The sequence below is a fragment of the Rhinoderma darwinii genome, chromosome 3 (genome assembly GCF_050947455.1).
Source record: "Rhinoderma darwinii isolate aRhiDar2 chromosome 3, aRhiDar2.hap1, whole genome shotgun sequence".
In the NCBI taxonomy this organism is placed as follows: domain Eukaryota; kingdom Metazoa; phylum Chordata; class Amphibia; order Anura; family Rhinodermatidae; genus Rhinoderma; species Rhinoderma darwinii.
In genome coordinates this window covers 171,806,780-171,832,765 of record NC_134689.1, presented here as the reverse complement: position 1 = coordinate 171,832,765, position 25,986 = coordinate 171,806,780, and the positions used below count along the sequence as shown (strand labels likewise).

Below are 25,986 nucleotides of genomic sequence, written 5' to 3'. Positions count from 1 at the left end.
GTGACATGCCACCAAAATTAGTGACTTCTGTAACAATACCAGGAACTGAACTTAGAGGGGTGACACATCCGTTAAGACAGACTAAACCACTTAAGATTCGACTGGAGGACACTGTAGACCTCTGTGCACAACTTTTAGTCTCAGACACATGCCCAGTAAACCTACTGGGATCAGACATACCGTCAGCAGTCCAAGCGGTCATTCGCTATGGACCCAAAGGGATGACAGTTGCAGGTTCCCTTCCAGAAGACACTCTGACTGCTTTAACCCCTTCCCGACATTTGACGTATACATAGGCCAAAGTCGGGTAGGGGATGTATGAAACGGGCTCACGGAGTGAACCCGCTCCATACGATGCCAGTGTCAGCTGTTTGTTACAGCCGACACTTCAGGGTAACTAGCAGCATAGCGCTCGAGTCCTTATGAAGTGTTGTTTGGTGGACCACCAAAGGCAGGCTTATACTTTCCACAGCAATTGCAGAATTTACATTCATATTTGACTACATATGTGGGTGCATTACAAAAGAATTTACAACAGGTGCATCATAGTATTTTTAGTTCTATTCCAGATCCGGACTACATGAGAGGTACCCATTTTCTCGAGCCTGGAGATTGGGGGACGATTAAGAGGCACGTCAGGAAAGCACTGAAACCCACATTTGACAGTCCTTACCAAGTCCAACTAATCACACCTACGTCTGTAAAGGTGGAAGGTAAACCAACGTGGATCCACGCATCTCACTTTAAAAGATTTCTCAAAAAAGTCTCTCAGTGAAGAAACATAATGAAGTTGATTATATGGCTCTCTACCATTAGTTTTTGCTTTCTACACACACATTTATATGCACCAGGATATACTTTAACAAATACTGGCAGAAGAACATGGGGTTGGATAAACTCCAAACATGACCGAACTCAAGTCAATTTTACATGTTCAGCCAATTTCCAATGTAAAGTAGTTAAGGTCATTGTAAGAGGGATAAAGACGATTCCAGGAAGGATGTTGATAGAACCCAAAGGGAACTTGATTCAAGTGACACTATATAATGAAACTAGGATAAAATGTTGCATTTTTCACAACTCCCAGTTATCAAAGCGGGAGCACAGAAAATGACAGGTTTATTTCTAATTCATAGATGACAAAATAGTAGTAATAATTACAACACAATAGCTGAATCCATGGATTTTGTGTTTTTCCTAGAAGTATATCCACAATATGTTTGTATTGTAACTTCAGATCATAGAACTACTAGTATGTTTCATTTGGCTAACCCTTTTTATGGATGTTTGTCTAATGTTATTAATCTAACTTGAAATAATGAAACATTCTCTTTTCTTTCTAACTTGAATCAACAAGTAACCTTGTACTATCATCCTGATTCATACCCTGATTCTAATATTACTCTTTCTCTCGAGGAAATGATAAGATAATCAATTGTACAAAGCAGCTTGAGCAACATTTGCAGATTAGGAATAAGACGCTGAATGAGAGACAGATATACACTACTTTGTTGGCGAGCGACTTGTCAATTTGGGAACCAAGATAGAGACTGATACTCAACATCATTGGTATGATGTCTTCAAGGGATGGTCCATAACAGCAAAAGGAATTTTCAACTGGATTTTCCACCCAATTATTGTCATTTTAATTACTCTTATACTTCTCACTTTTAATTGCTATACCTTTTGTGAAAATAAGACACCTCACTAGTTTTTTTTAACTTAGTTATGTAGGGTATGAAGGAGTTAGGAAGGGATAGACTCATGTGTGACCGAAATATTCTTTATTTGTTCTATAGATAAATGATTTACAGCTGATCTGTGGGAAAGGATCTCAAGGCAAGTTTAATGATCCCACAGTTTTCACGGCTACCTGTGTTAATCCGTGCCATACTGCAGTATCCACTGTAACCCATGATAGGTAGATTACCCATCTAATGGCCACTATACTAATGAAGGAATGGATAGAAAGATCCGAACTTCCATAGGGGTATTGGGTCCAATAGGGACAGAATAGTTGAATACAGTATTTTGTCAAAAAGAGGGGAAATGTAAGATTAATTGAGATTAAGGTTTATTACTATCATAGCTTTTTCTTAAATTATGAAAATAACTATTAATTAAAGACTATTCATTGTATAAGCAGTTTTGAAATAAACTGTGTGAAACAGGAAAATAATTCTAGTCACCACGCAGAAGACCACGCAGAACAGGATGCACATGGCATCCTAAGATACTACAGATAAGAAAACATTGTTGTTATTTATGACATTGTTATGTATGTCATAAAATTTAGTCCTGAGAAATACAGAACATAGATAATATCATGTGATAGTCTAGACATAGTGAAGCAGTTTACTTTAAGTAAAAGTGATGTATATATTCTACTGTTATCTGATTGGTTGATGGTTGTTAACTGAAAGCAGGAAGTTATAACCCCTTCCTGCCCAATCACGTACAGTAACGTGATGGAAACTGGTGTCTTAACGCCTTTCCACGTAACTGTACGTGATGGAGATGGAGCTAGCTCAGGAGCTGAGCCCGCACCTTCACAGCCAGGTGCCAGCTGTATGTTACAGCTGGCATCCTAAGGTATCGGCCAGGACCGGAGCTAGCATCCGATCCGGCCGATTAACTCCTCAGATGCTGCGTTCAATAGAGATCGCAGCATGTGAGGAATTTTTAGCCACTGGCGCCCCAGCAACGTGATCGCTGGGTTGCCGGTGGCTGCAAAGGCGATCGGAGGCCCAATACTTACCTCCCGGTCTGCCAGCAACGGAAGCCTCCTATGCCCCGCTCGCAGAAGCTGAGCCGGCGTCATCAGCAGTGGATGTCCGTTGTATGTTACAGCGGACACCCCGATCTATCGGCAGGAACCGGAGCTAGCTCCGATTCCTGCCATTAACCCCTTCGATGCAGCGATCCATTGCGATCGCTGCATCTTAGCGGTTTGCAGCAAAACGGCAGCCTGCCATGCAATGGCAAGGCTGGCGACTGCTACTATGGCAACAGGAGGCCTAACAATGGCTTCCTGTCTGCCATTACGGAAGCCGATTATGCCCCGCCCAAGGCGGAGCCTGATCGGCTTGCTGTTAGTGAAGAACTGACAGTTCCAATACATTGCACTACACAGTTAGTGTAACAACTAAAACATACTGCCATAATTGCTGTTTTTTTGGTCACTTTGTCTTCCATAAATTGAAATAAAAAGTGATCAAAAAGTCGCATGTATCCAAAAATGGTACCTATAAAAACTATAACTCGTCTCGCAAAAAAAAGCCCTCATACAGCTCTATTAACGAAAAAATTAAAAAGTTATGGCTCTCACAACAGAAAAAATAAATTCTCTTTACAAAAGTAATTTTATTGTGCAAAAAGTTGTAAAACATAAAAAAGTGCTATAAATTTGATATCACCGGAATCGTACTGACCCGCAGAGTAAAGGTAACATGTAGTTTATAACGCATGGTGAACGCTGTATAAAAAAACTAAAAAACTATGGCAGAATTGCTGTTTTTTTGTCACCTTGCCTCCCAAAAAAAGGATAGAAAGTGATCAAAAAGTCGCATGTACCCCAAAATGGTACCAATAATAACCACAGCTCGTCCCACAAAAAAAGCAGGCCTCATACCATTACTTCTATGAAAAAATAAAATAAGTTAAGGCTCCAATAAGTGAGGAAAGAAAAATATCCAGTTGTGCAGCCTGAGGATAACATTTAGTCTGTTTCAAGAGGCGATTTATCGGGGGCCTAAAATTAGGGAACCAGGAAGGGGAGGGCCCAAACATATCTGCTGGAAGCAAGGGTGCCCATATTATACCAGGACAATCCTTCCCAGCAAAATTCCCCAAACTGCAAAGGTGCGGAGTGTAGACCAAAAGGGGGATAAGGAAGGACATTTATCAGTGAGACACCGGCCTGCGCAGCAAGGATTCTTCACAGCTTAACACACATCTATGGATTATTTTATTATTTTTTTTACCTTATTATTATACCACCTGACTATGCCCCTGATGTACTCTGCCCAGCTCACATATGGTGCATATTATGAACGGAAACACCAGTAAGACTCCAAACAAAACTATTACCAAGCAAAATCCACGCTCCAAAAGCCAAATGGCGCTCCCCCCTTCTGAGCCCTACAGTGTGCACAAAAAGCTGTCTACTTCCACATATATGGCATCGCCATACCCAGGAGAACCCTTTTAACAATTTTTGGTGTGTGTGTCCCCAGTGGCACAAGCTGGGCACAACATATTTGACACTGAATTGGCATATCTAGGGAAAAATTTCAATTTGCACCTTCTGCAGCGCAATCATTTATGGAAAAGACCTGTGGGGTGAAAATGCTCACTACACCCCTTAATAAATGCTTTGAGGGGTGCAGTTTCCAAAATGGTTTGACTTTTCAGGGGTTTCTTTTATTATTTCACATCAGAGCCTCTGCAATTGTGAACCAATACTTTGTAAGTCGCCAAATCAGGCCTCAATTTTACATGGTACTCTTTCACTCCTGAGCCTGGTCGAATGTCCAGGAAAAAGATTAGGGCCACATGTAGGGTGTTTCTAAAACTGGGAAACACAGCATAATAATTAGAGACCAGTCTTGTTATGGTGGCATAAGCCGGGCACCACATATTGGCATATCTATGGGAAAAATCCCATTTTCACTATGGCAGAAATAAGTGTGCAATCGATGTTGCAAACACCTGCAGGGTTAACATGCTCACTACACGCCTAGGTGAATACCTTGAGGGGTGTTGTTTCCAAACTGGGGTCACTTCTGGGGGGATCCACTGTTTTGGTCCCACAGGGACTTTGCAAATGCGACATAGGGCACAGAAACCAAATGCAGCAAAATCTGTACTCCAAAAGCAAATGGCGCTCCTTCCCTTCTGAGCCCTACTGTGTGCCCAAATAGCAGTTTAAGACTACGTGTGGGGTACTGCCGTGCTCGGGAGAAATTACTTTACAAGTATTGGGGGTTATTTTTTTCCTTTATTTGTTGAGAAAATTAAACATTTTGAGCTAAAACTACGTCTTATTGAAGAAAAAGGAATTTTTTTATTTTCACTGCCCAATTCTAATAAAATCTATGAAACACCTGTGGGGTCAAAATGCTCACTACACCCCTAGATGGATTCTTCAAGGGGTGTAGTTTTCTCAATGGAGTCACTTTTTTGGCGTTTTCACGGTTTTGGTCCCTTAGGGGCTTTGCAAATTGACATGGCCTCTGCAAACCATTCCTGCTAAATTTGAGCTCCAAAAGCCAAATGGCGCTCTTTCCATTCTAAGCTCTGCCGTGTGCCCAAACAGCCGTTTATTACCACATTTGGGGTACTGTTTTACTCGGGAGAAATTGCTTTACAAATGCTGCAGTCATTTTTCTCCTTTAGTCCTTGTGGAAATTAGAAAAAAATTAGCTAAATCTACGTTTTCTTCGAAAGAATGTAGATTTTCATTTTCACGGCCCACTTTCAATAATTTCTGAAAAACACCTGCGGGGTCAAAATGCTCACTATACCCCTAGATAATTTCCTGAAGGGGTGTAGTTTCCCAAATGGGGTCATTTTTGGGGGATTTCCACTGTTTTGGCACTGTAACAGCCCTTCAAACCTGACATGGTGCCTAAAATATTTTCTAATAAAAAGGAGGCCCAAAATCCACTAGGTGCTCCTTTGCTTCTGAGGCCGGTGTTTCAGTCCATTAGCACACTAGGGCCACATGTGGGATACTGCCTAAATATTGAGTTGCATTTCTCTGGTAAAACCTTTTGTGTTACAAAAATTAGATTAAAAATGAATTTCTGAAAAAAAAAAAATGAAATTTGAAAATTTCCCCTCTACGTTGCTTTAATTCCTGTGAAACGTCTAAAGGGTTAAGAAACTTTCCAAATGCTGTTTTGAATACTTTGAGGGGTGAAGTTTTTAAAATGGGGTGAGTTATTGGTGGTTACTAATATATAAAGCACTAAAAGCCGCTTCACACCTGAACTGGCCCCTGTAAAAATAGCCTTTTGAAATTTTCTTGAAAATGTGAGAAATTGCTGCTAAAGTTCTAAGTCTTGTAATATCCTAGAAAAATAAAAGGATGTTCAAAACACGATACCAATCTAAAGTAGACATATGGGGATGTTAATTAGCAACAATTTTGTGTTGTATTACTATCTGTCTTACAAGCAGATACATTTAAATTTAGAAAAATGCTAATTTTTGCAATTTTTCACAACATTTTTGTGTTCACTAATAAATATTGAATTTATCGACCAAATTTTTCCACTATCATAAAGTACAATAAGTCACAAGAAAACAATCTTAGAATTGCTGTGATAGGTCTAAGCATTCCCAAGCTATTGCCACATAAAGTGACATGTCAGATTTGAAAAAATGGGTCTGGTCCTGAAGGCCAAAATGAGCTTGGTCCTCAAGGGGATAAATAAACCTCAAACTCATGTTTTTGCAGTAAATCTGCATGATACACCAAACATTGTGTGTGTCTGGGTTATTCTCCGGCCGTTTATTGGAATACATATATGTATACTTGGAAATTGATCTACCTATGAGAGCAACTCTAACAGAGATAATCTCTATTTTTGTATCTTTTTACAAGGACCTTTACCAGACTAAGTTGAAATGTCCAATACAAGGGACGAGGGCCTTTCTGGGGAAAAATCCATTCTCTAGACTCTCAGAGGAGCAGAGAGCAAGTTTGGATGCTCCGCTATCACTGGAGGAAGTGAAAAGGGCCTTGGCTACATCTGCAGGAGGAAAGTCACCAGGGCTGGATGGACTGCTATTTGAGATTTATCAGTGCTTAAGTGAGCAATGCTTGGGGATGCTCAGAGAGGTGTTAGAAATGGCATTTAAAGAGGAAAAACGTCCTCTCTATATGACGGAGGCGTTAATTATATTAATCCTTAAAAAAGAGAGAGATCCCTTAAGTGTTGACTCATACCGTCCTTTAACACTGATAAATATAGATATTAAATTACTTGCAAAAATTTTAGCACATCGGCTCTTGGCTGTTATGCCCGTTCTGGACATGGAGATCAGACCGGATTTATTAAAGGAAAATCGACATCAACCAATATTAGAAGTTTGTTTATGAATATACAGTCCAAACCAGATAATACTGGTCAATGGTCGATTATCTCTTTGGATGCAGCCAAGGTCTTTGATACGCTTGAATGGTCATATTTGTGGGAGGTGTTGGAAGGTATGGGTTTTGATAACTGCTTTATCAATTGTGTAAATATAATAAAATTATTATAAAATTATTATATTTTGAACCAAGGGCCAAGTTGGAGGTTAATGGGAAAGTGGTGGAGGCCTTCCTGATTGCCAGGGGAATTAGACAGGGAAGTCCCCTTTCTCCCCTATTGTTTGCCTTGGGAGTAGAGCTACCGGACACTCGAATAAGAGGGGATGTGGAAATAGAGGGATTTAGACGATATTCGATTATATTCTATTATTCTTGGGGACCCACCTGTCAGTTGGGAAGGTATTCGACACATTGAGGGAGTTTGGCGAAGTCTCAGGGTTACAAATTAATTGGAGGAAATAAATTATGCTGCCTCTGGATTCCCGAAATTGAACCCCATGTGTAATGATGGGGGTAGGGAAACAGACAAAGGAGCCCTAATCTACCCGCCACTCAGTCCCTGCCTACTTGCAACGACCCGCCCTAGGCGACGGGGTACAACTGGGCAACGGTCCCTACGCTCAGTAAGTGCACGACAGACAAACAGACAAGGGTACACAAAGCTAAGGGAAATGGGGCAGTTGCCCACGGCAAAACCGTGAGCAACAAGAGTGATGAACGAGCCGAGTCAAACCAGGAGTGTACGAGGTACCAAACGCTGAGCAGGAGAGTAGGGAACAAGCCGAGTCAAATCAGGAGTGTACGAGGTACCAAACGCAGAGCAGGAGAGTAGTCAGTAAGCCAGGGTAAGTATGAAGAAGGGTCAAATAGTTCAGAAGCTGCAGCAGGGCCAGGAAACCACACGAGAAGAATCACAAGCAAAGAGGAACAGGAAAGGCAGGTATAAATAGACAGAGGGCGGGAGCTAGCTCCGTCTGGCCAGGCTGTGATAGGCTCTCCCACTCCTAAGCCTGCCATCCTGAGTGGTGGAAGATGGAGTCAGTCTCACAGACATAGAAGCAGGTGCAGACTGATTACCTATGGGCGTATACACAGAAGCTGTGCCTGGCAGATCCTTTACACCATGATAATGGAATTCAGATAATTCAGGAGAATGACTCTTTTAAATATCCCAGTATAAATATTACAAGGGATTTGGACAGTTATAGCAGACACAATATCATCCCACTTATACATAAAATGAGAACCAAGGTAAAGATATGGTCTAAATTGAGGATGAATAGGGCGGGGAAAGTAGCCCTTCTAAAAATTGTATTAATACCTTCTATGTCGTATGTCATGTCTAACTGTCCAATCCGGTTACCTGATCAAATATTTCGAATTATAGAAAGCCTATTTAGGGACTTAGTGTGGAGAGGAAGACAACCGAGAATAAAATTGAGTCATTTACAAAGATCAGTGGATTCGGGGGCGGATGGCTATCCCTGTAGTTAAATCACTCTATATTGCAGCCCAAGTACAAATGATTTGTGAGAGAAGAGAAAATATGGTCTATAAAGAGCTTATAGTGAGTAAGTTACATAGTTACATAGTTACATAGTTAGTACGGCTGAAAAAAGACACATGTCCATCAAGTTCAACCAAGGGAAGGGAAAAGGGAAGGAAAAATTTCTACACATAGGAGCTAATATTTTTTTGTTCTAGGAAATTATCTAACCCTTTTTTAAAGCCATCTACTGTCCCTGCTGTGACCAGCTCCTGCGGTAGGCTATTCCATAGATTCACAGTTCTCACAGTAAAGAAGCCTTGTCGCCTCTGCAGCTTGAACCTTTTTTTCTCCAGACGGAGGGAGTGCCCCCTTGTTTTTTGAGCGGGTTTTACAAGGAACAGGATATCACCATATTTTTTGTATGTGCCATTAATATATTTATATAAGTTAATCATGTCCCCCCTTAGTCGTCTTTTTTCAAGGCTAAATAGGTTTAATTCTTTCAATATTTCCTCATAACTTAAATTCTCCATGCCCCTTATTAGCTTCGTTGCTCTTCTTTGTATTTTTTCCAACTCCAGGGCATCCTTTCTATGAACTGGAGCCCAGAACTGAACTGCATATTCTAGATGAGGCCTCACTAATGCTTTGTAAAGTGGCATTATTACATCCCTGTCCCGCGAGTCCATGCCTCTTTTAATACACGACAATATCCTGCTGGCCTTTGAAGCAGCTGATTGACACTGCATGCTGTTATTGAGTTTATGATTTACAAGTACACCCAGATCCTTCTCAACAAGTGAATCCGCCAGTGTAGCGCCCCCTAGGACATATGATGCATGCAGGTTGTTGGTACCCAGATGCATAACTTTACATTTATCTACATTAAACTTCATTTGCCAAGTGGACGCCCAAACACTTAGTTTGTTTAAATCTGCCTGTAATTCATGAACATCTTCCATAGTCTGAACTATATTACATAGCTTGGTGTCATCTGCAAAAATAGAAATAGTGCTATCAATCCCTTCCTCTATATCATTAATAAATAAGTTGAATAATAGTGGTCCCAGCACTGAACCCTGGGGTACACCACTTATAACCGGTGACCATTCAGAGAAGGAATCATTGACCACAACTCTCTGGATACGGTCCTTGAGCCAATTCTCAATCCAATTACAAACTATATTTTCTAAACCTATAGTCGTTAATTTACCCATTAGGCGTCTATGGGGGACAGTGTCAAATGCCTTTGCAAAGTCCAAAAACACTATATCCACAGCGGCCCCTCTGTCTAGACTTCTTGAAAACAAATGCCAAAGGCAGAGAAACCCTATTTCCCAACTACCGTTAAATTTGGTTAATAATCTTTATTGTGCTATTGCAGCAAACAGACATACAGACAAAAACAACACATAGGGTTAAAATTTTCAATGCATGGATAGGGATAATAGCCGTGCGTGGCTATGCTAATAAGCACGTGTGCCTGCCGTCTATATCGTCCGTGGTAGCAGTGTACCGTCTGAATAAACAGTAGCTATACCAGTGAACACATATGTCTATCGTCTGTATTTGCACCCAGACAGATTCAGCGGTCACTGAGACCAACAACGGATTGCTAGGTAGTTAGATTTTTAAATTGTTAAATAGTATTGCCCTAATTCCAGCATGTGTTAAAATAAAACAGAGAGCCCCCCCCGACATGTTTCGCTACATATGTAGCGTCCTCAGGGGTTCATGGGGCTACTGGCGGCGCGCCGAGAAACTCACAGTATTATGGGATTCCCAATGACGTATTAGGGGGGTGTGTAAGTAGATTGGACCAATGGCAATGAAGATGGGTGGGAACTGTCCGCCCACCACTTGAGTGGCAGCTATAGCTGCAAATGAACTGATCAGTAGTCCGAACGTCCAGATAAGAACGCCCACGCATGCGCACTAGGGCTTTAATGACTCTTATATTAATAGACCACCCGCAGGAGTCAAGATGTGTGAGTAGTAGTTTCTGTTCACATCTTATTAAAAATGCGAAGTTACTTATATTATTGTGCTAGAGACCAACGCATGAATAGAGAGATATATGAATAAACCGATCTATGTGCCGATCCGTGCTGTTATCAATGTCTAAAAATAGACTGTTGCGGAACAGATGAAGAATGCCGATGCATTCTCACACAACCGCAAAATATTTAGGGCGGAGATATGAAAACTATACAGAATGTACAGTAAAATATTGATGCCATTATAATAAAAAACACTGTAAACATGATTGTAATATCTACATGTGAAATGATTTCAAGCAGGCACATAATAAAGGAAAGAAATTCATATATAGTATACTACATGATACTCAAAAGCACAAACAAATACTTCTCAAAACTCATGTGGATGGTTCTTTATTCATTGGATTTTAGATTTGAGGATACCCAAGATAAGACAAGGAGAATCGGAGTCCGCCAGAACTCAATAGTTGAACGTTGTCTGTAATTCTGTACAGTGTCTAATGCAGAAAGTGGACAGTATAGGAATAGAATCGTATTATGAACAAGTGCCGCTGCATTAGCGGCACTGAACTTCATATATTGATATAACAATCTCAGAGAAAAGCCGCAAATGTAAAACCTTCGTTAAGACCCAAAGGGCTGAGAGAATGAAAACGATGAATCCATCGTGCTTCCTCTTGCAATAACATGCGGTCTAAATTACCAGCTCTTGGTCCCAATTTCATCTGGGCAACACCCCAGAATTGAAGCAGCTTAGTATCGCCACCGTGTAGCTGGTGCATGTGTCTGGATAGTGTAGTGTCTTCTTTATGGTTGATAGTACTGAGATGTCTAGAAATTCTCCTTCTCAGTTCCTGTACGGTTTTACCCACGTATAGCTTGGGACAGGGGCATTTCACAATATATATTACCCCACTGCTCTGGCAGTTAATAAACTGCTTAATCGTATATACTTTCCCGTCAGATGGATTAGTAAAGGCTTTTGTCATAGGCATAAGAGGACAGAAGGAGCAACGACCACATGGGTGGGAGCCCCTGACTGGGGATTTTAGCCAGGTTTGTTGAGACTTGCGTTTGATAGAATAGTGACTATGCACCAGAAATTCTCGTAGGTTTTTTCCCCTACGATACGTAATACTTGGAGTTGCAGAAATGACCTTTTTAAGATCAGGGTCACTGGTGAGTATTGGCCAATGTTTTTTAAGGATGTCCACAACTTGAGAGGAGCAAACATCATATGTTCCAATGCAGCGTATGGCACTGGATGACTCAGTTCCAGCAGGGTTAGTCCCGTTATTCTGGATCAAATTCTGTCTATTGGTAGCCCTAGCCCTAGCATAGGCCCTGTGCAGCCATTTTTTTGGATAACCACGAGCCACAAATTTGTTGTATAATGTATCACATTCGATCTGGAAAGATTGTTCGTCAGAACAATTTCTTTTGGCTCTCAGATACTGCCCTATTGGTATTCCTCTTTTCAGAGGTAATGGATGATGGCTCTGCCAATGTAAAAGGCTATTTGTGGCAGTGGCTTTTCGAAATATGTCGGTATGGACACTGCCGCCAGGGTCCAAGGAGATCGTAAGGTCAAGGAAATTAATCTCGCTCTTATTTTTTTCATGAGTAAATCTCATGCCAATGTCATTGTTGTTAAGTGTCAGAACGAAATCATTGAATAAGTCAGTGTCACCATCCCAAAAGATGAGAATGTCATCAATGAATCTCCCCCAAAACAAAATATGTGATGTGAAATTAAGTAAAGTATCTGTGAAAACAATAGTATCTTCCCACCACCCTAGAAATAAATTTGCATAAGTGGGTGCACATACAGTCCCCATCGCCGTGCCTTTAATTTGTTTATAGTACTTCCTATCGAAAGTAAAAAAATTGTGTGTAAGAAGGAATTGTAATAGTGATAAAACAAAATCATTGTGTAAATGAAATTGAATGCCTTTTGTGCTTAGAAAGTGTTTAACTGCGTTTAAACCTAATTGGTGCTGAATGTTGGTGTATAGTGATTCAACGTCGATGGTGGCAAGTATAGTGGTTTGTGTGACATGGATCTCCTGGATCCTGGCAACAGTGTCCTTGGTATCCCTTAAAAAGGAGGGTAGAGAGGAGACAAACGGAGACAAAATTTCGTCCACATAGAGGCTTATCCCCTGTGTGAGATTGTCATTTCCCGACACGATTTGTCTCCCGGGAGGTGGACGTACAGCCTTGTGGATTTTGGGCAGGGCATAAAAGGTAGCTATAGTAGGGCTAGGGCTATACAGTCGTTTGAACTCATCTGTTGTTATTAGATTCTTATCTTTTGCCTCCGAGAGGAGGAGATGTAGCTCGGCCAAAAAACGATCAGTGGGATTACCTGTCATTGTGACATAGGTGGTAGTGTCATCTAATAATTTATGAACCATTTGCGCATAGTCTAATCGGTTCATCACAACCACATTTCCACCCTTATCGGAGGGTTTTAGAACTATCTCTTCGTTATTACATAAGTCATCCAGTGCCAATTTCTCGCTAGCGCTTAGGTTCCCAAAGACCCTAGATCTCTCATTTTTTAGTTTCCCCAGGTCAGTACACACCATTTTGACAAAGATGTCGATGTGACTATACTGGGAAAATGGCGGAGTAAGTTTAGATTTTGGTCTTAAGGAGGAGAAGGGGCCGGTGGCAGTCACAGCTCCAAATTCATTTTCCTCCAAAAGAGTTTCAAGATCTCTCAGGGTTTTAAGTTCCTCATGGCTATATGATGTACCATCTCGAGTAAGATTTTTGAAATATTTGTGTAATGCTAGTTTTCTAGCAAAAAGATTAATATCTTTTGACCAGACGAAGTCATCAAAAGCAGGTGCAGGTGTATATGACAGTCCCCTACATAATAAGGTTTCTTGGTGGGGATCTAAGTGTAAAGAGGATAGATTGAATATCTGCATGTTATCACTCCTAGAGTCACATGAGCCAGTTTTTGCTGTTATTTCGGACCCCACCGCGGGTTGGGTAGTCCTAAAAAAGGAAAAGAGGCAATGGGAGTCATAGGTGTGATTGTACTGCTTGGTAACTTGGGATTGTTTCCACTGATTGCTTGTTCCACATCCAGAGTATGTGGCATCTGAAGTGTATTTTGAGAACGTAATGAACGTGAAGTACCAGAGGTAGAGGACGTAGCTTGGAAGCTGGTAGATGTACATCCCCCGTCTTGATTAAGATAGGGGTCTCTTGTGGGGGACCTAGATACAGAGGAGGTCCTCTTCGATAAATTATATTTGTTGTTTTTATTGTTAACCTTGATTTTACGTTTAGTACCCAGTCTCAAGTTCTCCCTGGGTAGTCTAGAGTCATCAGTACCCGATGTATCAGATTCTGAAAAATCTGTGTAGACTGTAGTTTGTTTAAATGTGGGCTGTAAACGTGTTTTGTACGTATATGCTTGTCCTGTATCGAAGTCCCTGCAGTCGCGGATGTATTTGCGGTGCTTACGTTCTTTTATTTCCCCTTGCACTTTCTCAATGTTTTTTTGTAGCTTAATTTCAGATACACTGAACTCTGGAGAGGATTTAAATATCTGTATATCCTCAATTTCTTTTTCAAGTTGAACGGCAGTTATATTATGATCGCGTTTCTCAAATTCTAAGAGGTAACTAAGCATGCGAAGCGAGCTATCCGTTAGTAAATCTTCCCAGCCTTTAATAAAGGTACTGTCATTCCGATATAAATTTGGTGTAATATTAATTCGTAATCCTCTATATACTATTTTCTGCTGTATATAGGTTTCTAGACTTGCTATCTCCCAACTGGATCGAATAAATTTCTGATACGTTTTTTGTAAATCTTTGAACGCTGTGTTCATATCGAATTGATGTAAAGGAATCTTTTCTTTGGTAAATACATATGCAGCCTCAGCAATGAAGCTCTCTGGATTGGGCTTTTTGGATAAAAAGCCGGCCATAACCTGGGTGTATCAAATAGATAATCAAATGCCCAGCAGTGTGGACAGGGCCCAGAAGAAAGAAGGGTAATTAACCCCAAATGTTACAAAATAGAGAGGGTTGGGCCCTTGGTAGTTGGCAGGTCTAATATACAAAATTGAAAACAAATGCCAAAGGCAGAGAAACCCTATTTCCCAACTACCGTTAAATTTGGTTAATAATCTTTATTGTGCTATTGCAGCAAACAGACATACAGACAAAAACAACACATAGGGTTAAAATTTTCAATGCATGGATAGGGATAATAGCCGTGCGTGGCTATGCTAATAAGCACGTGTGCCTGCCGTCTATATCGTCCGTGGTAGCAGTGTACCGTCTGAATAAACAGTAGCTATACCAGTGAACACATATGTCTATCGTCTGTATTTGCACCCAGACAGATTCAGCGGTCACTGAGACCAACAACGGATTGCTAGGTAGTTAGATTTTTAAATTGTTAAATAGTATTGCCCTAATTCCAGCATGTGTTAAAATAAAACAGAGAGCCCCCCCCGACATGTTTCGCTACATATGTAGCGTCCTCAGGGGTTCATGGGGCTACTGGCGGCGCGCCGAGAAACTCACAGTATTATGGGATTCCCAATGACGTATTAGGGGGGTGTGTAAGTAGATTGGACCAATGGCAATGAAGATGGGTGGGAACTGTCCGCCCACCACTTGAGTGGCAGCTATAGCTGCAAATGAACTGATCAGTAGTCCGAACGTCCAGATAAGAACGCCCACGCATGCGCACTAGGGCTTTAATGACTCTTATATTAATAGACCACCCGCAGGAGTCAAGATGGAACTGAGTCATCCAGTGCCATACGCTGCATTGGAACATATGATGTTTGCTCCTCTCAAGTTGTGGACATCCTTAAAAAACATTGGCCAATACTCACCAGTGACCCTGATCTTAAAAAGGTCATTTCTGCAACTCCAAGTATTACGTATCGTAGGGGAAAAAACCTACGAGAATTTCTGGTGCATAGTCACTATTCTATCAAACGCAAGTCTCAACAAACCTGGCTAAAATCCCCAGTCAGGGGCTCCCACCCATGTGGTCGTTGCTCCTTCTGTCCTCTTATGCCTATGACAAAAGCCTTTACTAATCCATCTGACGGGAAAGTATATACGATTAAGCAGTTTATTAACTGCCAGAGCAGTGGGGTAATATATATTGTGAAATGCCCCTGTCCCAAGCTATACGTGGGTAAAACCGTACAGGAACTGAGAAGGAGAATTTCTAGACATCTCAGTACTATCAACCATAAAGAAGACACTACACTATCCAGACACATGCACCAGCTACACGGTGGCGATACTAAGCTGCTTCAATTCTGGGGTGTTGCCCAGATGAAATTGGGACCAAGAGCTGGTAATTTAGACCGCATGTTATTGCAAGAGGAAGCACGATGGATTCATCGTTTTCATTCTCTCAGCCCTTTGGGTCTTAACGAAGGTTTTACATTTGCGGCTTTTCTCTGAGATTGTTATATCAATATATGAAGTTCAGTGCCGCTAATGCAGCGGCACTTGTTCATAATACGATTCTATTCCTATACTGTCCACTTTCTGCATTAGACACTGTACAGAATTACAGACAACGTTCAACTATTGAGTTCTGGCGGACTCCGATTCTCCTTGTCTTATCTTGGGTATCCTCAAATCTAAAATCCAATGAATAAAGAACCATCCACAAGAGTTTTGAGAAGTATTTGTTTGTGCTTTTGAGTATCATGTAGTATACTATATATGAATTTCTTTCCTTTATTATGTGCCTGCTTGAAATCATTTCACATGTAGATATTACAATCATGTTTACAGTGTTTTTTATTATAATGGCATCAATATTTTACTGTACATTCTGTATAGTTTTCATATCTCCGCCCTAAATATTTTGCGGTTGTGTGAGAATGCATCGGCATTCTTCATCTGTTCCGCAACAGTCTATTTTTAGACATTGATAACAGCACGGATCGGCACATAGATCGGTTTATTCATATATCTCTCTATTCATACGTTGGTCTCTAGCACAATAATATAAGTAACTTCGCATTTTTAATAAGATGTGAACAGAAACTACTACTCACACATCTTGACTCCTGCGGGTGGTCTATTAATATAAGAGTCATTAAAGCCCTAGTGCGCATGCGTGGGCGTTCTTATCTGGACGTTCGGACTACTGATCAGTTCATTTGCAGCTATAGCTGCCACTCAAGTGGTGGGCGGACAGTTCCCACCCATCTTCATTGCCATTGGTCCAATCTACTTACACACCCCCCTAATACGTCATTGGGAATCCCATAATACTGTGAGTTTCTCGGCGCGCCGCCAGTAGCCCCATGAACCCCTGAGGACGCTACATATGTAGCGAAACATGTCGGGGGGGGCTCTCTGTTTTATTTTAACACATGCTGGAATTAGGGCAATACTATTTAACAATTTAAAAATCTAACTACCTAGCAATCCGTTGTTGGTCTCAGTGACCGCTGAATCTGTCTGGGTGCAAATACAGACGATAGACATATGTGTTCACTGGTATAGCTACTGTTTATTCAGACGGTACACTGCTACCACGGACGATATAGACGGCAGGCACACGTGCTTATTAGCATAGCCACGCACGGCTATTATCCCTATCCATGCATTGAAAATTTTAACCCTATGTGTTGTTTTTGTCTGTATGTCTGTTTGCTGCAATAGCACAATAAAGATTATTAAACAAATTTAACGGTAGTTGGGAAATAGGGTTTCTCTGCCTTTGGCATTTGTTTTCAATTTTGTATATTAGACCTGCCAACTACCAAGGGCCCAACCCTCTCTATTCTGTCTAGACTTCTGCTCACCTCTTCATAAAAACAGATTAGGTTAGTTTGACAACTTCTGTCCTTAGTAAAACCGTGCTGGCTGTCACTTATAATGCTATTTATTGTCACATAATCCTGTATATAGTCCCTCAATAGCCCCTCAAACATTTTCCCCACGATGGATGTTAAGCTTACTGGTCTATAATTACCCGGGGAAGACCTAGAGCCCTTTTTGAAAATAGGCACCACATTTGCCCTGCGCCAGTCCCTTGGCACTATACCAGTCACTAGAGATTCTCTGAATATTATGAAAAGGGGGACAGAAATAACTGAACTAAGCTCTTTAAGAATTCTAGGGTGTAACCCATCTGGTCCCGGAGCCTTGTGCACATTTATTTTATTTAATTTAGCTTGGACCATCTCTACATTCATCCAATTCAGTATATCAGCCGATATATTAACAGCACTGGCACCGGCTACATGAGCTGCTCTTTCTTCTGTTGTATATACAGAGCTAAAGAACCCATTTAGTAACTCTGCCTTCTCTTGATCCCCTGTGATCAACTCCCCATTACCATTATCTAGGGGTCCTACATGTTCAGACCTTGGCTTTTTTGCATTTATATGCTTGAAGAATTTTTTAGGATTTGTTTTACTATCCTTGGCCACCTGCCTTTCATTTTGTATTTTTGCTAATTTTATTACATTTTTACAGATTTTATTAAGCTCTTTATATTTTACAAAGGCTACATCTGTACCCTCAGATTTGTATTTTTTAAATGCCCTTTTTTTGTCATGTATTGCCCCTTTCACAGAAGGTGTAAGCCATGTGGGGTTTAATTTGAGTCGTTTATACTTGTTACCTATAGGAATAAATTTTGCACTATAATAACTCAAAGTAGATTTGAAAATCTCCCATTTATCATTTGTTCCATTAATTGACATTAGTTCTTCCCAGTCTATATCCTGAATTGCAGCCCTCATCCTGGGGAAATTGGCTTTCTTAAAATTAAATGTTTTTGCCCTCCCAGCCTGCGTTTGTTTTTTACAGTATAGGTAAAATGTAACTATATTGTGATCACTGTTACCGAGGTTTTCACGAACATTGACATTCCCAACAAGATCTGCATTATTAGAAATGACCAGATCCAACAGAGCTTCACCTCTAGTCGGGTCTTCCACAAACTGGCCCATAAAATTTTCCTGCAACAGGTTGAGGAAATGTCTCCCCTTTGCAGTTGAAGCCGAACCATGACACCAATTAATATCCCGGAAATTAAAATCTCCCATTATTACTACAGTACCCGCCTGTGCAGCCCGCTCCATCTGTTTATATAGCTGAACTTCCATCTCCTCAGTTATATTGGGGGGTCTATAGATTACACCAAAAGTAATTTTTTCAGTGTTTACCTCCCTTTCTAGTTCCACCCACAAGGTTTCAACCTCCTCACAGTCTTCACCCAAGTTCCTTTTTCTGAGGAGGTATAGTGTTATTGAATAACTAGAAACAGGAATATTGGCTGACTTGTCACAGTTCCCTACATCCTTGATGGCACAAAGAGTATGGAGGGCACTAAAGGATGAAGTGGGTAACAACAGGTTATGGAACATTGCCCTAATATGGAGGTACAAATATTTGGGTAAAGTTTTTTGATCTACAATACTCATTTTGGCTAAATAAGGTATTGATAAACTCTCACAATTGTACAGGGAAAATGTAATTCGTTCATATGAAGAACTAAGTCTAGAATATGGGCTGTCATCGACGAGTTATTTTACAATATTTGCAGATCAGAGCATCTCTTTTTAGGAGCAACCGTTCTATCTTAATGCAGATTTTGACTGAAGTTGACGTTATCTTCAAAGAAACTAAGATGAAAGGGCTAATTTCTAGACTATACAGATTGATGACTAAAGAAAGGAGGCAGGAATTGCCAAGAGGTGTAAGAGCTAGATGGGAAAGCGATTTCGGTGATGTCCTATTGGAACAATGAGAGAAAATTATAAGAGTCTTCCCCACTTGTCAAAGAGTCCAGTATATAGGGTTACCAAAATTTATATACTGTATAGAACATATTACTCCCCTCATAGAACTGCAATATTTAATAAAAATAGGAACTCTGAATGTCCAAAATGTAAACTGGTTAAAGGAAAAAATGTTCATATGATATGGGAATGTGGGAGATTAAAGAATACTGGAAAATGATGTTTGGTGATCGTTCAGGAAAATTATATGGTATGTATACTTAGTGATTTGGAGAGTTTATACTTAAAGGGACCTAGAAAAACAGTCAATAATGAAGTTGTTGTTTTTTTCTAGGAAAGTAATAAGGACTAAGGGATAGGAGTTAAAGCTCCTAATATGGCAGAATGGGAGGGATATTTTAAAGAGGCTCTGTCACCAGATTTTGCAACCCCTATCTGCTATTGCAGCAGATAGGCGCTGCAATGTAGATTACAGTAACGTTTTTATTTTTAAAAAACGAGCATTTTTGGCCAAGTTATGACCATTTTTATAGTTATGCAAATGAGGCTTGCAAAAGTCCAAGTGGGTGTGTTTAAAAGTAAAAGTCCAAGTGGGTGTGTATTATGTGCGTACATCGGGGCATTTTTAATACTTTTACTAGCTGGGCGTTCTGATGAGAAGTATCATCCACTTCTCTTCAGAACGCCCAGCTTCTGCCAGATCACGCTGTGACGTCACTCACAGGTCCTGCATCGTGTCAGACGAGCGAGGACACATCGGCACCAGAGGCTTCAGTTGATTCTGCAGCAGCATCGGCGTTAGCAGGTAAGTCGATGTAGCTACTTACCTGCAAACGCCGATGCTGCTGCAGAATCAACTGTAGCCTCTGGTGCCGATGTGTCCTCGCTCGTCTGACACGATGCAGGGCCTGTGAGTGACGTCACAGCGTGATCTGGCAGAAGCTGGGCGTTCTGAAGAGAAGTGGATGATACTTCTCATCAGAACGCCCAGCTAGTAAAAGTATTAAAAACGCCCCGATGTACGCACATAATACACGCCCACTTGGACTTTTACTTTTAAACACACCCACTTGGACCTTTGCAAGCCTCATTTGCATAACTACAAAAATGGTCATAACTTGGCCAAAAATGCTCGTTTTTTAAAAATAAAAACGTTACTGTAATCTACATTGCAGCGCCTATCTGCTGCAATAGCAGATAGGGGTTGCAAAATCTGGTGACAGAGCCTCTTTAACTCAGCTCTCCCATTTGAGTATATATACTGGTGTAAAGCTAATAAAATCGCGATTTCTGGCAAATATGGTACCCATGGACCTCGGTACATGGCAAATGTGGTATAGTGGGAGAGTAGGGGGGATGAAGAGAGGAATATTTATTCTTTTTTTTTTCCAATTTGATTTTGTATTTTGTTAGTGCCTTGCACCCTGTTACTTCTATACTGAGAAAACTTTCCAATAATCCTGTAAGAGAGAGCCAACGGCTAATGATCTTGCAACTCAAATATCAGTGTAAAGGATCTGCCAAGCACAGCTTCGGGGTTAACGCCCATAGGTAATCAGTCGGCACCTGAGTCTATGTCTCTGAGACTGACTCCAGTGGGAGAGCCTATCGCAGCCTGGCCAGACTCAGCTAGCTCCCGCCCTCGGTCTATTTATACCTGCCTTTCCTGTTCCTCCTTTGCTTGTGATTCTTCTCGTGTGGTTTCCTGGCCCAGCTACAGCTTCTGACTATTTGATCCTGCTCCATACTGACCCTGGCTTACTGACTACTCTCCTGCTCTGCGTTTGGTACCTCGTACACTCCTGGTTTGACTCGGCTCGTTCACCTCTCTTGTTGCTCACGGTGTTGCCGTGGGCAACTGCCCCATTTCCCTTAGCTTTGTGTACCCTTGTCTGTTTGTCTCGTGCACTTACTGAGCGTAGGGACCGCCGCCCAGTTGTACCCCGTCGCCTAGGGCGGGTCGTTGCAAGTAGGCAGGGACAGAGTGGCGGGTAGATTAGGGCTCACTTGTCCGTTTCCCTACCCCTATCATTACAATCAGACTCGGAAGCTTATGGCTTTTCACTGAAAGATCTTTGATCTTCCTAGCTTGCCTGAGATTAAATTTACAGTGAATAACTTGCTAAAAATTGTTAAATATGTAACTTAAAAGAGAGGCAATACTAATATATTGGAAGACTTTTGGGCCTTATGCCTTGATATTCCGGGGCTAGTGTCAAGGTCGTTCCTTCTCGATAAAAATTTTCCAAGATCATAGGGGTGGCGGGACTGAACTGGCTGATGTTTTTTTCTTTTGTCATGTCTCTGAAGAGATGGATATATATTGTTTGCTGTGTTGAGTCTAAATATGTATACTTTAACAAGTGTACTGTAGGATCTTGATAGAAATGTACTTCTATTTTTGCATAATTCCTGTGGTCCATCAGACATTGTTGTCTTGCTGCTGGATTTCTCTTTTTCAGAGACTCATAGGTTTTATTGGAACTGGACTTTTTTAGGCAGATCTTCAAGGGTTCAGGGTGGGAGGGGGAAGGAGAGGAGGAGGGTGGTTGAGTAGGGATAGAGAGTCGTTTTGTATTGTATTCTTATTTGAAAAATTGTTAATAAAAGGAAGACACCATTTCCCCTAATAACATACGATACAAAGTTTTATGTTTTTAAACATACTACTGATGCAAAAATAAACCACACTTTACACTTCACCCCTTTCACTGCTAAAGCAAAAAAGAACATTATGTAGCACAGGTCATGGAAGTAATCAAAAGAAATAGCATGTACATCACTATGTGGGTCTTATCACATCTACGTTGGGGGCTCCGTCACAGATCCGTAACCCAATGGGTCAATGGGTTCTGTCGGGCGCCACTGATTTCCATCATGTGACGGTTCTGGCGCTTCAGTTTTTCCCGTTATTCTGTTCCTTTGACAAAACAGAATAATGAAAATTGTAGTGGAGATGTGAACAGAGCCTAAGTTAATATGTATTTCAGACATTAGTTATTCATTTTCAAATTGACATTGATCTACTTACCATACTGAGCTTTAGTGAAGGTACCTGCTACAGTTTTACAGGAAGAATTATCACCCCCACATACACCACATTTATCTTTTCTTGCTTTGGAATTTAAAACATGGTCACAGCCCGCTTGCTAAAAGAAAGTTTTAAATCAGCTTTATTCTTTCATAAAAACATACACGACATATTTTGACTATTCGCTCTAGAAGAATACATCATATCAATGGTTAAATGAGTCTAGAAACTGTAAAGCACAAAAAGAAAAAAATATACTGCTCTATATTACTATCATCATTATTTTAGTTAGCCAATGAACTGTATTACATTCATTACTGTCACGATCCATTGGTATGTGGACCCACTAGGTTGCACCGCCGTAGCGGAGCAGCAGCTGGCCAAACAACAGTCCTAGTACAAGAGTACCTCTGTGCAGACAGTAACGGAGGCTTGGCACAGATGAACTTGCAGACACCAGACGTGGTGTATATCAGCAGGCGTGACCGGTGGTACAACACGACTCCAACAGGTTAAGGCACAGGAACAGATATAGCACGGGATACAGGATACTGGTAGCAGGGCACGGGAACAACGGGAACAGGATAACACTAAGGAACCATTTGCTAAGACTAACATGGGTAAACACAACAACGCTCAGGCAATGAGTGAAAGGGCAGGGCTCTTTTTATAGTCCAGGGTGATCATGGGCTAATTACAGATTTTACTTATGTGTGTGCACTGCCCCTTTAAGGCTAGATGCGAGCTTGCGCCCGCACCCTATGGGAACCAGTGCAGCGATGCGTAAGTGAGTGACTGCATCTCTCTGGAGGGAGATGCCGCCCGGCACTCACTCGTCCATGGCGGCGGCCGTCGGGGGGCAGGTAAGAACGACGGTCCGCGGCTGTGGACGTTACAGTATCCCCCCTCTTACGCCCGCTCTTCTTGGGACCAGAGCGAGAGAGGAACTTCTTAATGAGGGCAGGAGCATTGAGGTTCTCCTCTGGCTCCCAGGACCTCTCCTCTGGACCAAACCCAAATCCACCAAATAAAAAGTACTTCCTCGTACCCTCTTGCAGTCCAGGATCTCCTTCACCTCAAACACGTCAGATGAACCGCTGGATAACACTGCGGGACCACGAGTCTTACTATAGCGGTTCTGGACCACAGGCTTCAGTAGGGACACATGAGAGGAGTTGGGGATTCTGAGGGTAGGAGGCAGCCGAAGGTTATAGGAAACAGGGTTTATTTGTTGTAGTATCTCAAAGGGTCAGAGAAACCTGGGAGCAAACTTGTAGGAAGGCACCTTTAGGCGGATATTCCTTGAGGACAGCCAGACTTTGGTACCCGGCAGATACTGAGGCGGCTCACTTCTCCTAGTATCCGCCTTTCGCTTCATGCGATCGACTGCCTGCAGAATAGAGGACCGAGTTTGCTGCCAGACCTGTAGAAAGTCTCTAAATGTAGAGTCGGCTGCGGGTGCCTGGGATGTAACCAGAACAAGAAGAAGAATTTTGGATGTTGGTCGTACACAATGTAGAATGGTGTGGAATTGGTGGACTCACTTGTGTGGTTGTTGTATGAGAACTCGGCCCATGGAAGTAGCTGTACTCAGTCATCATGCTGTGTGGAGATGAACTGGCGAGGATAATTCTCCATGATTTGGTTAATACTCTCGACTTGGCCATTGACTGGGGAAGGTAGGCTGAAGAAAAGTCCAACTTCACATCTAGGAGTTTACAGAGGGCTCTCCAGAATTTTGACGTGAACTGAAACCCCCGATCAGGCATGATATGAAGAGGCAAGCCATGCAACTGGAAGCTGTGTTGGATGAAGAGGTTAGCCAGTCGAAGAGCAGAAGGTATACCGGTCAGCAGGATAAAAATGAGCCATTGTCGAGAACCGGTCCACCACCACCCAGACCGCATTATATCCTGCAGGGGATGGAAGGTCTGTGACAAAGTCCATTGCTATATGCTGCCAGGGAGAATTGGGCACAGGCAGAGGTTGGAGCAGACTGGCAGGCTTGGAGTGAGCAACTTTGTTGGAAGCACACACAGTGCAGGACGACACAAAGTCCACAATATCTTTGGGCGGCGTGGGCCACCAGACATGACGGGCAATCAGATCTCGGGTTTTACGAGCACCAGTGTGCCCAGCCAGTTTGGAGCTGTGCCCATAGCGAAGGATTCTCATCCTGTCTGCCAACCGCACAAAAGTCCTCCCCGGAGGGATGTCTCTAACTTGCAGAGGTTTAACAGGAAAAAATACAGGATGGATCAATGATACTTCGTGGAGACTGCACGGTGTCCTCAGTTTCAATTGACCTGGACAGGGCATAGGCCCTCACATTTTTGTAAGTGGGACGGTAGTGGAGAACAAATTGGGACCGGGTGAAGAACAGCGACTACCTGGCTTGACGGGGGTATAGGTGAGGTTCTTGTGGTCAGTATATATCAGGATGGGGTGAGCTGCTCCCTCTAGTAGATGTCTCCACTCCTCCAGAGCCAATTTGATGGCCAGTAACTCCCGATCCCCAATAGATTAATTGCGCTCTGCGGGAAAGAAAAAAGTCTAGAATAAAAGCCACATACGACTGCCTTCCCTTTGGAACCTCTCTGGAACAGAAGTGCACCTGCACCAACAGAGGAGGTGTCCACCTTTAACGAAAACTGTCGAGATACGTCAGGATGATGGAGGGTTGAGGCTGACGTGAAGGCACTCTTAAGGCTATTGAATGCAGATTCTGCCTCTGGAGTTCACACCTTGGCGTTCATACCTTTTTTGGTGAAGGTAGGGATGGGAGCCGTCAGTGAAGAGAAGTTTGGGATAAACTGCCGGTAGATGTTGGAGAATCCCAAAAACCACTGTATGGACCTCAGGCCTTGAGGACGTGGCGATTCCAGGATGGACTTTACCTTCTCATAATCCATCTTGAGGCCTTGATCCGAGATGATGTAGCCCAGGAAGGGTAGAGAATTCTTCTCACAAATACACTACTCCAGCTTGGCATACAGACGATTCTCCCTTAATCGCAACAGAACTTGAAGGACATGCCTCCGACGAGTCGTCGGATCTGGATAAAAAAAATCAGAATATCATCGAGATCGACAACAACACAGACATAGAGGAGGTCTCGGAAGATATCATAGATGAATTCTTGGAAGACCGCGGTAGCGTTACACAGACCGAAGGGCATTAACAGGTATTCATAGTGCCCATCTCGAGTGTTGAATGCCGTTTTCCGTTCGTCACACTGGTGGATCCGGATCAAATTGTAAGCCCCACGCAAGTCTAGTTTAGAAAAAATCTTGGCTCCTCGTGTGCGGTCAAATAGTTCGGAAATTAGTGTCAACGGATATTTTTTCTTGACCGTGATTTGATTGAGACCATGGTAGTCAATGCAAGGTTGTAGAGATCCGTCTCTTTTCTTGACAAAGAAGAACCCAGCCCTGGAGGAGGATTTTTGTATGAAACCCCTCTCCAGATTCTCCTTGATATAGACTGGCATAGACTGAGTCTCTGGCAAAGAGAGAGCTTATACCCGTCCACGGGGAGGGGACGTATTTAGAACCAGTTCAATAGGACAGTCATAAGCCTGGTGTGGGGGAAGCATCT

The 25,986-nt window shown here is 42.0% G+C and overlaps 1 protein-coding gene across 1 annotated transcript in view; it reads right to left on the bottom strand.

The window, feature by feature from the left end:
• ADAMTS20 (ADAM metallopeptidase with thrombospondin type 1 motif 20) overlaps positions 1 to 25,986 on the bottom strand; it is a 411,884-nt gene that overhangs the window by 181,526 nt on the left and 204,372 nt on the right. The window contains exon 15 of the mRNA XM_075855030.1: positions 22,390 to 22,507. Coding sequence (XP_075711145.1) covers positions 22,390 to 22,507 — 118 coding nt within the window. The remainder of the gene's footprint in view (positions 1 to 22,389; positions 22,508 to 25,986) is intronic.